The 16,630-nt window shown below is 41.1% G+C and overlaps 1 protein-coding gene across 13 annotated transcripts in view; it reads right to left on the reverse strand.

Annotated features, from left to right (window-relative positions):
* The window catches only part of MAGI1 (membrane associated guanylate kinase, WW and PDZ domain containing 1), a 504,160-nt gene that overhangs the window by 33,628 nt on the left and 453,902 nt on the right, over nucleotides 1–16,630 (reverse strand). For 10 of the 13 annotated variants that reach the window (XM_073644690.1, XM_073644688.1, XM_073644693.1 and 7 more), the window contains 2 exons: nucleotides 10,863–11,082; nucleotides 2,225–2,290 (listed from right to left, as the gene is read on the reverse strand). In XM_073644690.1, coding sequence (XP_073500791.1) covers nucleotides 2,225–2,290; nucleotides 10,863–11,082 — 286 coding nt within the window. The remainder of the gene's footprint in view (nucleotides 1–2,224; nucleotides 2,291–10,862; nucleotides 11,083–16,630) is intronic. The other 3 variants (XM_073644692.1, XM_073644696.1, XM_073644691.1) reach the window with 1 other exon arrangement.

Genomic DNA, 16,630 nt, shown 5'->3' on the forward strand with positions numbered 1-16,630 from the left:
TGCAATCCTACAGTCCATTTATATGAGCTTCTAGCTCTAAGTGAAGATTTTCGAAAAACACAACTTATACAAAATAAAATTTCATGAGTCCAAAACTCAATGTCATCGGCCTACAATTAATAACTCCAGTTCTTTTCAGAGCATTCCCGGTAAAGTCGTTTGCTAGATGACTCGGATGCTGCAAAGTATGAAACTTGATCTTATGTATCATCATGAATTAATCACAGTGTTTCCCCTTTTGACTAGTGAACAGCTTTGTGTCTCGCAAGTTTCATGTTGGCCTCCTCTCATCCCTTCTATTGTATGATGCTAATCCCCAAACAATTATGCCAGCTGATATCATAAATCATCTGGTGGAACAGAAACGAAAAAAAAAAAATAGTACGCAACCTTCCTCATAACAATGTCACTGAATTCAATAGTTCCAAATGTTCCAACGGGACTTGAACATATTGAAGGTGGAAATTTTTCATACAATTTTTCTTTTTTACTCGTAAGCTAACCAAGCAGAATTGAATCCAACGTTACCTGCAATACGAGCCGATCTAAATTCTTCAATTATAAATTCTAATTAACAAGTTCTTCAGTGAAACAATTTTGTACGGGTTCAAACCAAGCAACTTTACAATAATGAAAAAAATGTGGAAAAAAAATAAGCAAGATGCAAAAATATGCAACCTTAGTCCTCAAATTAAGTAGAGAAGATGGTGGTAAGAATCAAATACCACATGCAGAGCGTGCAAACATCCAATGCATAAGTGATGATTTGTTCAGTTTATTAATAGCTTCCAACAAACGGTTACAACCCATCTCAAGGAGTTATGTACTTTTCTCAAAAATTACAGAATCAGAATAGTGGCACCAAATCTGAAAGTATAAAATGGTGCTGTTTTGCCAAGTTTTTAACACTAAGGTTCAAATAAGTTCAAAGAAGGCAACCACTTGCGATATAACGCAATTTTATTTATAATAGTTGATTTAAAAGCTAAAATACACAATTAAAAGAATAGCATGATATTATGATATTGTGTACACTTTTGTATATGTTAACATACAAAGGTTAAGTACATATACTCACATCACCAAAGAGCTTTTAAACATCATCCGTCTGAAATATCAGAGAAGAAACCACCAAGACAGAGAAACCCTGGAATTATCACAACACTGCATGGGCATCAAACTTATGCAGGTATTACAACACTACACATCAGTGCATGTACAATTTTGGCTTCTGTCTTGGTAATATTTCTCTGGCCTTATATATTGTGAATCTACACTAGTAAGCCTAGTTCACCTTTAACTTCCAGTGGCCGGCCTTCGGGAAAAGATGGATCAGATATACAAGGCATTCGTCAAACAATGGTGGGCAATAAATGCACACAATTCAAAAGCTCTTAGTGATCACATAAGTCAACTCCAGACAAAGGTTAAACAAATTTCCATGTTTTACAATAACAAACAATAAACATAGGACTATTTGAGAGGTGAACTTTCAGACAATGTAAGTAAACAGTACTCAAGATTTTGTTACTATGAACATTGTATGTGTCTAAACATCAGGTAAGGCTTTGACAGAATGAGCCTTATCTATCTGTGACTATATAACCAGACCAATGCTGGTTTGTATCCATTCTGTATATTTCAATATGGACTCAAAATATCCATTTTTATGTTCACACTACAGGCGCCTAAATAACACCCCCTTGGGACCACTCCCAAAGTAGAAGTCACGAGACCAGCTAATAAAAATCCTTTGAGTCACAGAGTTCTTCCTGATCTTCACCACTGGTTATCATGGACCTCACACCATTGCAGAATGTAGTTCATGCTCATTTCTTCTTCTGGGTCATTTTTAGCGCCACTTTACACTTCAAAAGTCTGATGTCTACAACAACATTCTGCTTCCTGTAAATTTAATAAAGAGGTCCCGACTCCCTGAAACACATTTTTATTTGAAGTTATTAATAAATTGAACAAGCCACTTGGATGTTTGCACTTCCTGCATGTGGGACTCTTGTTTCCATTGTTGACCACAACTGGCTATCATTTCTATTACCCAACCCCAACATGGAAGGCACCCCGAACCTAAAGTGATCCAAATACCGGTAGCATTCTTCCATTCATTGCTACGTGATACTGAATAGTGCTAAGTACAATCTAACAAGGTGAGCACCTATCCGCACCCTCTTTCCAATTTGTTTATCTGGGGTATAAATGTACTAACCTGACGTGGTGCCGATATCTTTCTCTTTATTTTTTTCATGCCACAAATCACCTTCTATTAAAGTAGCTGCATAAAATAAACACAAATTTACTAACAGGACCTAATCATATTGAAAATTTTGCTTGCAAATAATTTTTTTTTACTTCTTACTAGTGTTGAGCGAGTATGTTCTATTAACCCTTTCGCCGAGTATGCTCGGGCCGAGCTCCGAGTATTTATAGCTGCTCGGTGATATGGTTGAATCCCTCCCGTGTGCATGATTTGCAACTGTTTGACAGTTTTATTACATGTGAGGAATGTGTAAGAAATAGACATTCCTCACATGTAATAAAACTGTCAAACAGTTGCAAATCATGCACACGGGAGCGATTCAACCATATCACTGAGCAGCTATAAATACTCGGAGCTCGGCCCGAGCATACTCAGACAGAACATACTCGCTCAACACTAGTTCTTACCCTAACAATGAATCCAATGTCTAATCCGAACAAATATAAATTCTTCAACTATTAATTCTAATTAAGAACTTCTTCCATTATACAATTTTATAGGGATATAAACTAAGCAACTTCACCATAATTAAAGAAAAAGCGAAAAAATAAGCCCAATGTTGAATTCCCTACTTGTAATCTGACCCATGGGGATTGTGATAAGACATAAATTCTGTTTGACAATGTATATTATCAACGCAAAGTAGGTTTGACTCAGTAGGTGATGCGACCACCAAGGTTGCACCATGAAAAGCACACAATTAATGACAGAATTAGAGGTATGAGGTCATGTTTAGTCTATTCTTTCTGGCTTCAGTAACCAAAAAAACTGCAGGCAAATCAATAAAGAACAATGTATATATGGAGAGAATACGAGAATAGAGAATCTTGAGATACAGAACACCTTGAGTTGGTAATGGTTATAGATGAAGATTTGTATAAATTATTTTTACTGGCCCGATCTTGAGCCATGGCGACTTGGTGGATGAACATTCTGTAGGACGATCGATATTGTACAAGCCTAGATAAGTCCACCAGGGTCTTCTCCATCATTATCTTGATTGTATCAAGCCATTGGGTTGCTGGTCTTCCTTTTCGCTTGTTCCTTCTATTCTTCTGACCATGATGTCCTTTTCCAGTGATTGCTCTCTTTGTATGATGTGTCCAAAGTAGACAAGTCATAGCTTGGTGATCCTTGCTTCCAGTGACATGTCTGGCTTGATATTTTCAAAAATTGATGTTTGTTCTTCTTGCCATCCATCCACGGTATTGATAAAGATGAAAATATTAGATAACGTTTCATTTTGACTACATATGAGCAAAATGATAGCAGGAAGAGGAAATAGCGCGAGTAAAGAAACAACCAGTTGTATATTGGGACATAGGACCTAAGGCAACACTAGACCTAAAAACCACAGCCCTTTTTGAATAAATTTGCTTTACTGTGTCTGTAGTCTTGCCCATCCTACTATGTAATTTCTTGAGCCCGGTATATAAATACTAAAAAGAATTTCAAAAATGTTTTTTTGGAAATGCCCCAGATAAAAATATGTTTCCATCAAAGTTACTATCCCTTATGTAATAGATTTAGTTTCAACTTCAGCAGGATAGTAAAGCTGAATAAGGCAATCTTAATGACGAGGCTACATCAATTAAATGTCATTTTGGTGCCCAGTGGAGCATTACCGGAAAACTGTTTCTGATCCTTAGCGGATCTTCGCTCCTATTGATTTATAGTGGTGGTCTCCACAAGTCAATATCATTAAGTGAGTCAAGTAGATAAGGTAATATAAGGACTTTCTTAAAAAAAAAACACAACAAAACGATCAATATAATTAGGGGAAGACACTACTTGTGGTTAAGTAAGAGGCTTGTATGGGAGAATGGTCTAATCGGGATGGAAGCCAGATTTCTGTTCTTAGGCTGCAGGTCAAAATGGATTGATAGTTGCAATGGAATAAATGATTAAAGTATGATGTGACAAGTTTGTCAGCTACACCCCCAAGGAACTGTTTTACTTGGGACTTTCATGAGTTACTTTTTTTTTTTGCAATTGAAAATAAATTATAATGTAGCCAGATGGCTAACTTACTTCTACAGATCAATATAAAAGTACAATCAGAAGAACTAAAATTCTTGATTTGGTGAAAGGATAAAGTACAGTACCTTCTACCAACTTATCGGCACCAAAAATGACAATGCCAACACCCGGAAGAACATACCAAAGTTGCCTGAAAGCCATTAAAAAAGAAGTCTAATCAAAAAAGGCACATAGTCCACTGTTGATAAGCTGGAAGACCCAAGAACCACCAATAGTCTCCCAACAAGAGGCAAATAATCAATTCCAACAATTTCCCTACTTTTTTTTTAAATTTTAAGTAGACACGTTAGCGTTTGTTGGATGGTCCCATGAGCAATGAATTCTATTAATGCCCACCCTTTATGGTGTACCATATACAGCTTAAATACTATGATCATACCATAATGTAATAGTGCTCTGTCAGTGGTCCCCTGGCAGCTCTAAAATGGCTACCATGAACAGGCATTGCGCAAGCTACTCTGTTTTCCAGAGCCTTAAGGTTGCCCTGGCCTTCACCCTTTGACCCCAATACAGGGATCTGTACTTACACAGGGGGGCCCTGGTAAAAGGCCATCGAGTCAGCTGCCGTTCGGTGTGCGCAAGCTGGCAAGAAGGATTGTCAGGTAGCCAGGTCAAAACCAAAAGGGCCACAAAAGGTACAAAATCATCAGGCAGGAGAAATGTCAATAAACAAGCCGAGGTCAAAACAGAAAAACAGAATACTAAACAGGAGCAGAAACCTCAGGCCTTAACCAGGGAACCACAAAGCTATATCTGGCAGCTTTCAGCAGTAAGCTGGAAGCTTAAGAAGGGTGTGGTGCTCTCCAATTGGCTGGAGTAGTGGGCTGATAACTCCAGCTGGACAGCACACACACCCATACTGACAGACATCCAGAACTTCTGGTTCCAACGTCTTTTCTATCTCCAGCGCGGCCCGCCGAATGAATACGACAGCACCTGACAACAGAAGAAGTGGCAGGAGCAGGTCCTGGTGAAGATGTGACACATTTATGCCGGCAAATAATACGGCCATAAACTGTCAAAATAAGAATGGTAAATTTTTAAACTAGGGAATGTGGCTTGATCATGGTGCTCAGAACATTAAGGTCAGTGAAGAACCCTTTCAATAGTGCCAAGTAAAGGGCTTTGCGAAAATGTACAGGTTGCACACCTCTAAAGCCACCTGTCACGCCAGGTGTGGGAAAGACTTAGTGGAATACAGAGGGAAAGGGAGCCCAGACACTAGGGAAAGGGGGAAGTAGAGACCTCCTAGTCCGGTCTAGTGTCACCTTGTCTCAACTACCGTCCCTATATTGCCTCTTCAGAAATCGCCACACGCGTGCCTCGTCCTGACTTCCCCTGGCGTACGGCTAAGGCTAGGGATGGGAGGAGATGAGCACTAGTCGATCTCCACTAAACTCTATAGACAAGAGTAGACAAACAGGGGGAGAATGCTTAGCTTTAGACGACTCCAGACAAATGCGAACTCGGCCTCTAGCTCCAGAGAGGACGAAGTACTGCTCTTGCTAAGCTTTCACAAGTAGAAATGAATACAGCCGGCACCTCCCTTTCAGACACACCAGGTATATATACACCCAGGCCAGGGAGCTAATTACCAGAGGGAGGTAACCGCTAGGTCCTAGAGACAGCCTCTCATCTAAGAAGATGTCTGCAATGCCAAACGTAGAGATCTCCTGCAACCAACTGCAGGGCAACTGTCTGTCACCTCTGATACACCCGTGACACCACCCCTCTTTTAATGATATGATCACTCTCATAAACTGATAGTGTACATCATATCCTGAGAACTTTTCAAACCCATCATCATCCTGTCCTCTCAAGTCCCCAAAACAATGTGGACTACACGTGAGCTACATCTTCATCTTGGGACAGCAAGAAGGTTGACGAGTAAAGCATAGGGCGAATACAGACAACAGCAAAGAATGCTAAATGATTATTATAATTATTTTGGGTTTAATGAAAATATTTTGGTAATTTGTACTCATGAGCTTTCTGATTAATTTTTGAGGGATCAGTGGTTTCTAAAATACCAATTTCAAAAAAATGTGGAAATGCAAGAAAAAAAAGAAAGAAGATATTACAGGGTTTCAAGAATAACGAATTAATGATCCTCTGAAGAATAAGCAAACATTTTCAGTTAAGGTTTTTAAGTCAATAATGCAATTAGTGGAGGTTTTCTTGCCTTTCCAGCTCTTTAGCTTAAGCTGTAATTTTCCTTAATCAAGATTAAATACCCATAAAAAAACTAAACAAAATATCAATAGCCATCGAAAGTATGTTATCCCTGTATCGATCTTCGTCACGCTGCACTAAAATAAAACTTTGTTATTTCTCTTTTTCAACCTGGGATGGTCAAACCTGTAACTGGCACTCAACCCAAAATCAACCGGTTATAAAGATTACACAATGGGTAGATGTCTTCTTGGTCTGTATTGTGGCTGGTTCCAATTTTTACAGCTGCAGTGACAAGAATTACCTTTTTTTTAAGGCACAATGCGGAGTTTCTGTTGATTTTATGTCTCACAGAAACAAATAATTGGTTTTAACGGCTTAAGAAGAATTATGGATTCAAGTCTTTGGGTTAAGACTTCATTATGGAACTCTACTAAAAGAGGTGTGATAATGATTAGTGTGTTAAAGGGGAAGTATAAGATTAAAAAAAAAAGGTTCAATTATTATTTTTTTTTCAGAAAGACACCAATGACCCGAGTCTGGAATTATTTACTAGGGCTATGCTGCAATACCAGACACTGCCAATGCAGATGGGTGGCGCTGTTTATCTCATACAGTACCTTTCAAAATGTATTTCCTACTTGAAATTTGTACAGTTATCAGGTATCTCCATTAGACTGCTTAAGCTCAAGTAATTTTTCTAATCTTACGAACCCTCTCAAATAAGCATTTTTCTTGCTCAGGTTTCCCTTTTTCGATCAAATAATTATAAAAACATGTTGTTAAAGTTGACCAATCTGAGTTTTATTTGAAACTTTGCTTGACATATAGAATTTAGAGATACAGAATGCAGTGACCACAATCAAGCATATGCTTCTTAATGGTATTTTTCATGTTTTTTTTTCTCGAGTTTTTCACTTTTTTTTTTAAAAGAAATTAGAGGTGATGTTCATTTTCAGCACATGTGTAAGTTATCTATCTACCTATATACTGGGGTTTGCCATGAACATATTCTAATCGCTGACAATATAATGTATACTCTTGCTGCACCTGCCAAATCCAAAAAGCCAATCATTCTGCAGGACTACACATATTACACACTGAATAAATCCCACAATGTGCGTGGTCCATTTACTTCCGATCTATAAAAACATACCAGGCCGTTAACAGTTATGCCAAGGTTACATACATGCTGATCCGTGCAGTCATACTGCCAAGAAATCTGCATCAGTCTGATGTCCCGGGATTCCTCCGCTTATTGCTCATTGAGGAGGAAAAATAACTGCTTCAAGGGAAATTTACATTCACACTGCACACTACCTAGACCAGCCATGACGCGAGATATAATACAATAATGTAACAATGATCTTATCTAAAGCTCTAATGCCATTAAATGTGCTTTAGGACCAGATAAAGGAAATGGGATTTATTTGCAGCGTGATGGCCCCAAGTGCACCTTTTTCATCATCTCTACTCTGCATACTGCATGTAACTTGATGTACATGGGCCTCAAAATGCTAAATCTGTAGCAAGGGCCCCTACCCCAACTATGATGCATCCTTTTACTATGGACCAGGTTGGCAAAAGGACCTTTTGGACCCCATTAGACTCCAGACCCCAAAGGCAAATGGAAAAGAGGTTCATTGGTTAGTACTAAGTATATTTGTTAAAGCCAAATTTGGACCTCAGGGTGATTATATTTGGCCCGAAATGCCATATGGAGGACTATGTGGGGCCATTATCCTGTATGGAGGACTATGTGGGGCGCAATATACTGTATGTGTAGCGCCCCGAGGGTTCGGCCGCTACAGGGGTATTGCACCTCAGACCAGAGGTGTGATATTCCACTCCCAGGTAAGGATGGAGTGTGGACCAGGGCTCAGTTAGCTGCATGCAGCACACACACCCCATTTCCGAGGGACAGCTCAACGGTGCTCCCACTAGACAGAAGTGCAGGCACGACCGACCATGTCCCTGCTGGAGTGGGGAGGGAGGGGTGGAACACCCAGTGCTGTAGGGGCAGATATGGGTTGGTTCCTGAGCGTAGGAAGGAGCCCATTGGTTGCTGGTCACCTGGGCTCATGGTCAGAGGGAGGTATAAAAAGTGGGCACCATCTTAGATCTAGGTTCAGTCTGTGAGGAGAGGAGAGCTGACAGGGAGCAGCAGCTCAGGCTGAGTGCTGCTCCAGAGGCAGGCCTAGAGAAGAGGCCAGAGCCTGAGAGGAGAAGGAGAAGTGGGCCTGGAGAAGAGGCCAAGGGAAGGAGGAGAAGACAGAACAGGAAAGAAGGAGAAGAGAGAGAGAAACAGAAGGGCTCAGAAACAAGAAGGTGGAAGGGACCCCAAGAACCCACGAGAATCCAGGGTGAAGGGTCAGGCAGATTAAGGGTACCGGATCCCAAGTAGGTGGAGGAGAAACTACCCTCAGCCAAAGACCGGTCGTCGTGATCATTTATTGGTGCGACACCTCATCAAACCTGCTAGGAAGGCACCATATAGGACAGCGAAGGACGGGGCCCACGTTTAACCGCACAAGTCCACGGCAGCTGGACAAAAGTGGGTCACTGGTGAGGCAGGCCAGAGAAAGGACAGAAGGGGGTCCTGAGCCATACTCCTGAACTGCCTGAGAGTTGACCGAGCCCCGCACCTGGTGGACGCAGCACGGCTCAGGCGGTCACTACCTGTACAGAAGTGACCTGGAGTACCTGAACTGTGAGTAAACGACATTGGACTGCAGTACGCTGTCTGTGTGCTCTTTCGCTCCTCCAGCACTACCAGTACTGGGACTCTCACCACCATCACTCCCACCATCCACTACACTGCCCTGGGGCTGCACTCTTCCCGTGGGGAGTCACACCACCTCAGCTGCACCCATCATCAGCCCCAGCGGTCTGCATGCAGCGGCGGTTCCTAATAGCCGCAATCCACGGGTGGCGTAGTCGGACATTATCTAAAGCACGTAGCAGACTACCATTGGTCTGACCACCCTGAGCCGCGGGACCGGGCCGCCACTACTACCCCCATCGTTCCCCTATTGCCCGGATCCGCGTGCCCCACGGCCCAGGGGGCGAGTCATATGGAGGACTATGTGAGCCCATTATTCTGTATGGAGGACTATGTGGGCCCATTATTCTGTATGGAAGACTATGTGGGGCGCATAATTCAGTATGGAGGACTATGTGGGGCCCATTAGACTGTGTGGAGGACTATGTGGAGAGCATTATTCTGTATGGAGGACTATGTGGGGCCCATTATACTGTGGGGAGGGCTGTGTTAGGGATCACAGTTGGGGCATCATACTGTGTTGGGGTCACCATACTTTACTTTGTGCTTGGGGGGTCCCTGTTTTGGCAATGAAAGGGTAATCCAGGGGTTTCATTCAATAGGAGGAAAATTACTCTGAAAAGGCTGCAAAGTTGTGAGATATGCTCCTCTGTGACCCCACCGAATATTAAGTTGTTTTTTTTAAATAAATTTCAAGGTTGGCACGCAACTTTGTCCAAGTTTTTAATTTTGGACTTCTGTGTATTTGAGTTTGACATCCCAGCGTTAAAGTATGAAAGGGCCAACGTCTAAATTCAGCCTATACTCTAGTTTTGGATGCGTTTCCTTCTATATATGAAAAAAATATATGCTTAAAGGGTTAATTGGCTTATTATAAACGCGTCTCCTATGCTGGAGGACAAATGATTTTTTTTGCATTATACAGCCTAGACCATTGATTTAAAAGAAAATTGTGTAATACTTCATTTTCCCTGTGGAGGTGCTGCAGTGGAATTCAGCACATTCTTCTGCTTCCTGTTCAGATCAGATCTGCTGATCATTTGGGGTCACATAAGCAACATTAAACATTAATCAGACCCTAGATGGGCTGACCTGTCTAATAAAATGGGATTGTTCTAAGTGGACATCCAACTTTAAGGAGACACTTGTCATAAATATGTAATGTTTTACCTAGTCTAAATGTCGCTGTTCTCCTGAATCCGGTAATGTTTTTCTTTTGTTCCTGCGCCTCTCCGTTCCTAAGATATGGCCTCCTCTTTCTGGTGTGTAAATCTAGTATTATTAGTCAAGTGGGTGTGATCTTGAACTCTACTCTAGGGATATTCTTGAGGAAATGCCCAGTTGGCTAAAAAGATTTGATTTATATACAGGGAAGAGAAGGCCACAACTCAGGAATGGAGAGGCCCAGGAACAAAAGAAAAACATCGCCGGATTCAGGAGAACAGCGGCATTTACACCAGGTAAATATTTTTTTACATTTTACAGTCTTGTGACCGGCCCTCTAAGTTTTTCCATTTGCTTTTTCTAATGTATTGTTGTGAAATTCACATATCTTTTGTAAAGAACTAGTGCCGGATCAGAATTGATACTTACGTCTGCTTTCATACATGCTCCTGGACTGGGCCCAGATTTTAAATGGATCAGGCTTTTTCTGTCCTGAGCCGTCACCTTGGTCCACAGATGGTGCCTCGCTGGTTGGATAGTCAGGGACAATAGGGGCGCTGCGAAGGGGTGAGGCGGTGTGCCCACTGTGATGACTGGATACACTGTGCTGGGAACTGTTTTGGCTGTCTTTCCTTTCAAGTTGTGGTTGCTGTTTAAAAAATAAGAAAACAATTTTTAATGTGACATTTTTATTTTATTACATCCTGTAGAATTTTCTAGAATATCATTATTTTCCCTTAAAAGAATCCATTCTGATTGTCCGCACAGATCTTGCATGTGAACAAAACATTTGGAAGGTCTTTTTCGAAGGCTGGGAGGCAGCTTGCCGTAGCAGAAACTTTGACCATTTCTCTATCAGCAATGGAGACTAGGCAAACTCATATCTCACCCATGTACTTTGCACAATTCTAGACCATTATGGAGACGATCAAAAGGAGAATCACCAGTTAAATGAAGTTGAAGGCACAGTGGGCAACCCATTGCATCCTTAAAATTCTGTGGACAGCCCATTGCTTCAACAGGCAGTATAAAGGACCCAACACATCCATAACATATATGGATAGCCCTTTCATTTCAGTCGGCACTATGGAGGACCCAACACATCCATAAATTATATGGACAGCCAGATTATATCAACAGACACCACTGAGGACTCAACACATCCATAAATTATATGGACAGTTCATTGATTTCAATCAGCACCATGGAGGACCCAAAGCATCCATAAAATATTTGGACAGACATTTGATTTCTATAGGCAACATGGAGGACCCAACACTTCCATAAAATTCGCTGAATAGCTCATTAATTTCAATCGGCACCATGGAGGACACAACACATCCATTAATTATATGGACAGCCAATGGATTTCAGTTGACACCACTGAGGACCCAACACATCCATAAATTACATGGACAGTTAATTGATTTCAACTGGTACTATGAAGGGCCCAACCCATCCATAAATGAAACAGCTAGCCCATAATCTAAACTGGCACTGAGTAGGACCCTACACATCCATAAATTATGGAGAGTCCCTTGATTTTAATAGGCACCATGGAGGACCCAAAACATCCATAAAATATATGGACAGCCCTTTCATTTCAATCGGCACTATGGAGGACCCAACACATCCATAAATTATATGGACAGTCAGTTGATATCAACAGACGCCAGTGAGGACCCAACACATCCATAAATTATATTGACAGTTCATTGATTTCAACTGGTACTATGGAGCACCCAACACATCCATAAATGAAATAGCTAGTCCATAATCTAAACTGGAACTGAGTAGGACCATACACATTCATAAATTATGGACAGACCTTTGATTTCAATGGGCACCATGGAGGTCCCAACAATTCCATAAATTACAGGGACAGATCATTGATTTCAATACCCATCATGTAGTACTTTATTTCACCACTGAGGGTGCTGCAGTGGAATTGAACACTTGCTCCTGGATTCTTCCACAGATTACAGCTACTTGCTGGTGGTTCTAGCAGCGGGATACTCTATCATCAGCTTATCACTGGAGAACCCTTCTGTTACAAAGGTATTTTCCAAACCTATTAACCCTTTTAATTATTTTTTTTGTCTTAGGTTTACCATTCTCTTTAAGATCAGTCAACTTCACGAAAAACAAAAATCATGCAAATATAAAAAAAATGAAAAAAAAAAAAATGGTCCCATAACTTTTTACAAGCAGCTGCTGATAACTTAGTCCGCGCGTCACCCATTATGTGTCAATTATGAAAATGGGAGTTAGATTGAGTACATAATGAGATTTGTGACTAATGGCTTTCAGCAAACTAATGGCTTTGCGAATAATGGCCATCAGCAAGGTTTTTATTCAAAGCAGAGAATAAAACAATATACACAGATCTCTACAACTGAAAAAAACGAGCATTCGCTATCACACGTGCCAGAGGGGACTGTCAGCACATCGCACTGGAAAGTGATGAGTTAAATGATCAGAAGAAATTAAAGAACAGGCAGTAAGGTTCGCCCCAGAGATGAAGAGGTACCAATTTCCTGCTCGAGTGCTCTCCGCTTCCCTGAAGGAGAATTGGAGACGTGTGTTTCAGTAATAATCTGTAAAGAACCATCTTGTTAACAATGTAGATTGGGAGACCGTTATTTCCCCCTCTTCTTCTACTGTTACGTCCTTCTTTCGAAAAACAGTATTTACCAAGCACATCACAGAACAAAAATTGGAAAATAGGTAAAAAATAAAGATAGCAAAACGAGACTACTGAGCTTTGCTCTTGTGGTAGAACACATACAAAACATCTAAAAAGTAGACTTGAGCAAAAAGATGTGTGCTGCCTTGGTCTGGTGTCCAGTCCGGTCCTCCGTTGTGGCAGCTGGACCCTTCTTCACGTCTGTGGCCGGCGTCCTCACCCCGGCATACTGGGCACCACTTACATTTACTAGGCTTCACGCAACGTCGTTGGGCCGAGTGAGTGCATGAGGCACCCAGTATTCGAGGCCAAGAAGCCGGCCACATGAGTGAAGGTTGCCCTGGTTCAGCTGCCACGGAGGAATGGACTGGACCAAGTCAGCGCAATTCTTTTTGCTCCACCTGAATACTAACTATCCTTTTCCTTTAACACCTACCTAATCTCTACGAGTAGTCCCAAAACTGATTCCTAAACAGCAGGAGTGGTCAGTCTCTTAGCCAACATGATAATTAAAGGGGTTGCACTACAATGATCGTCTTAAGGGAACATCCAGTGAAAATAAGTTATCACCTACCCACGGAACAGGTGATAACTTACAGACTAGTGCGAATCCTTCACCGATCGGCAGAACAGGGCACTTTTATCCCTGTTATAATGGAGTGAGAGTGTGCATGCCCAACAGCTGCTCCATTCATTCTCTATGCTGCAGCCAACTACTGGGTTCATATTGGGTTCAGCAGCCCCATAGAGAATGAATGGAGCCCCGTTCGGGCATGCTCACCTTCGCTCCACTCTAACGGTGATAAAATTGCCCCATTCGATGGAGGTATCAACAGTCAGATCGCCACTGACCTATAAGTTATCACCTAACCTGCAGATAGGAGATAATTTATCTTCACTGAACAACCCCTTTATTTATCACCTAGCCAAAGATGAAGTGATAAAAGTCCGATTGCTTGATGCCCAAAGACAGGAATCTGCACTGATCACTAGAATGAAACTCTTGAGCTTGCTGCTCCTCCTCTGGACCCCAAGGAGGTGTTCAAATAAAGCACATGATGCCACTCCATCCTGTGGATAGGTAGTAAAGGATCATTGTGGGACAATCCTAAGGCCTAATTCAGATGTCAATATGTTTTCTATCAGTGGTTTTTACAAAAGAGAACACTTATCCATTATAGATACAATGTAAGGAAGATTGGGGCACTCACTACTCAGCGTTAAACTACTACTTTACTGTGGTTTCTATAAAACAAAGAATGTAGAGACAATATGGCTAACAGCCGTTTCACCTGAGAGTCACGCTTCCTCTGAGCCTCACATTAAATGGCAGTTAGCCATATTGTCTCCAAATTTTCTGTTTTATGGAAACCGCAATAAAATTATATTTTAATGCTAAATGGTTAGTGTTAAGTGTCCCAATCTTTCTTACATTGTATTTACAAGTGGCCTCTTTTCATGGTGAGCACCACCGCAGCGTTTCTTTGCTACAACCAAGTCTATGATACCGAACAGGATTACCGCTTGATTGTGCAGGATGTGAAGGGTGAGCAGTGCCAGATCCTTGTTTTTCTACAACTGAATACATTCCCATTATAGTTTATGGGGATGTTAACTTGTCTGTATTTGTCATGGACCATGTGTTTGTGTAAAAAAAACTTGGAGACATGTCCAATTTTGATCAGATGTAGCAGAGACTGGGGAAGAAAAAAATGCAATAGGGTCTTATCCGATGATCAGAGACAGTAAGGTGAAGGAGATGCTCGTCTGGTTCGGTTGTGTAATACACAACGATTGATGGAACGGAGACTAGTCAGCTGCTGTAGCCCCACGGGTTGGAAATCTGGTAAAGTGCCAAGCACTGGTGAAGAAAATCCAGAGGAACATTCGCGGAGACAGGATTGCTAGCGATACAGTTTATTATCAACGCGTTTCGAAGTTATTCGACTTCATCAGAAAGTAGTTTGTGTTTTTTTTCCTGATGAAGAATTTGGACTTCAAAACGCATTGATAATTAACCGCATGACTACCAATCCTGTCTCCTGGAATCTTCTTTTGGATTTTCAGTAGCAGCACAGAGGACCCACGTACTCCTACTTGCCACTTTTCTGATTTCGATCAGTCACAGATCAAAATTACTCATACAAGTTTATGGGTCTGTGAAAATCACAGACAGCACACATTGCAATCTGTGTGTTGTCCATTTTTAACACTAATGGGTAAAAGAAGTTTTGAAAAAAATGTAAAAAAAAATTTGCCTACGAGACAGTCACCGATGCTACACTGATAATAAAAGCTGATACACTAACCAAACACCGATGAGCGTTTTGACAGCAATTTTTGCTTCAAAAACGCCAGCAGTTTCTTCATTTTTCATGGATATAAAAACTCAAGTGAAAAGACAGCCAAAGACATTGGAAAAAAACGCTCCAAGAAATGTTAAAGAAGTTTTCAGGAAACGACCAGAAAAAGCTAAAAAAAAATAATAAAAAGGGTCTTCTGTTGGAAAAACTGTTGTTTTTGACCGCCAGAAAAAGACTCACTGTGAACCAGTGCTGATCAACAGAAAAAGAGGAAAACGGAAAGTGACTAGTGGCTCAATCCTCTCTTACACCGGAGGTACAGCCCAAGTTGTGATTGTATTTGTTGTCTACTCAACCACAGAATATTATGCCACCCCACTCATTAACGATGCATTGCCCACTATTGGCTTTGGAAATTAAAGAAGGTTCCTATTGCAATTGTTCATTGCCCTTTGACTTGTTTCTTCTTTCTTCCTGAGAAACAGCCCAGATTGTGATTGTACTTGTAGCCCACTCAACCAGAAAACATCTCTACAATCCATACCATCTTCCCAATTACCCATAAGTGGTTGACTACCATTGGCATTGCCCATCCTAGAGGGTTCCAACAATTCAAGATCCACTGCTTTGTTCTAAATGCTATATAGAAATCAATCTTATGAAGTCCTAAAAATAAGGAGCAAATAATAACAATTTTGGGGAATTTTTGAAATTTTTGAACTCTCATAATGTCACGTACAGCCTTGCACAGGCGGTCATGCAAACAATATAAAGACTTGAACCACAGAAGCAAGCAAAGAGACAGAATAGTGAGCGATGAAGAATTAGCGATGCAGCGAGAACAACTCGGGGAGGAGGGCGCCGCACTCAAGGTTTCACTATTGGGAATAGATTTCCATAAATTATTGAGCGTTGTCATGACAAGGTGTACTTATGTTGCATAACAACTTTTCTAACTTCTTGACCCTACACATGCTGTCACTTCATTAGAAAGTAATGTATTAATGTACCACTACCGTGCTGCTGTAATTCAGAATAGTTGCGAAAATGGGGCATTTATGAACGATGATGAATCCAGCGTGCTTGGCATTGTCCCTGCGCCCTTCTGCCCTTGTTTTTAACTAAATGCATTACGTTTTTCTGTTTCTGTTGTGCTTTTCTAATAAGTGGTGTATATTTATTGCCTTTAGATAAAACAAAACCCCTTT

Source organism: Phyllobates terribilis, unplaced genomic scaffold (genome assembly GCF_046119375.1).
Source record: "Phyllobates terribilis strain yellow unplaced genomic scaffold, ASM4611937v1 Scaffold_8__6_contigs__length_399053987, whole genome shotgun sequence".
In the NCBI taxonomy this organism is placed as follows: domain Eukaryota; kingdom Metazoa; phylum Chordata; class Amphibia; order Anura; family Dendrobatidae; genus Phyllobates; species Phyllobates terribilis.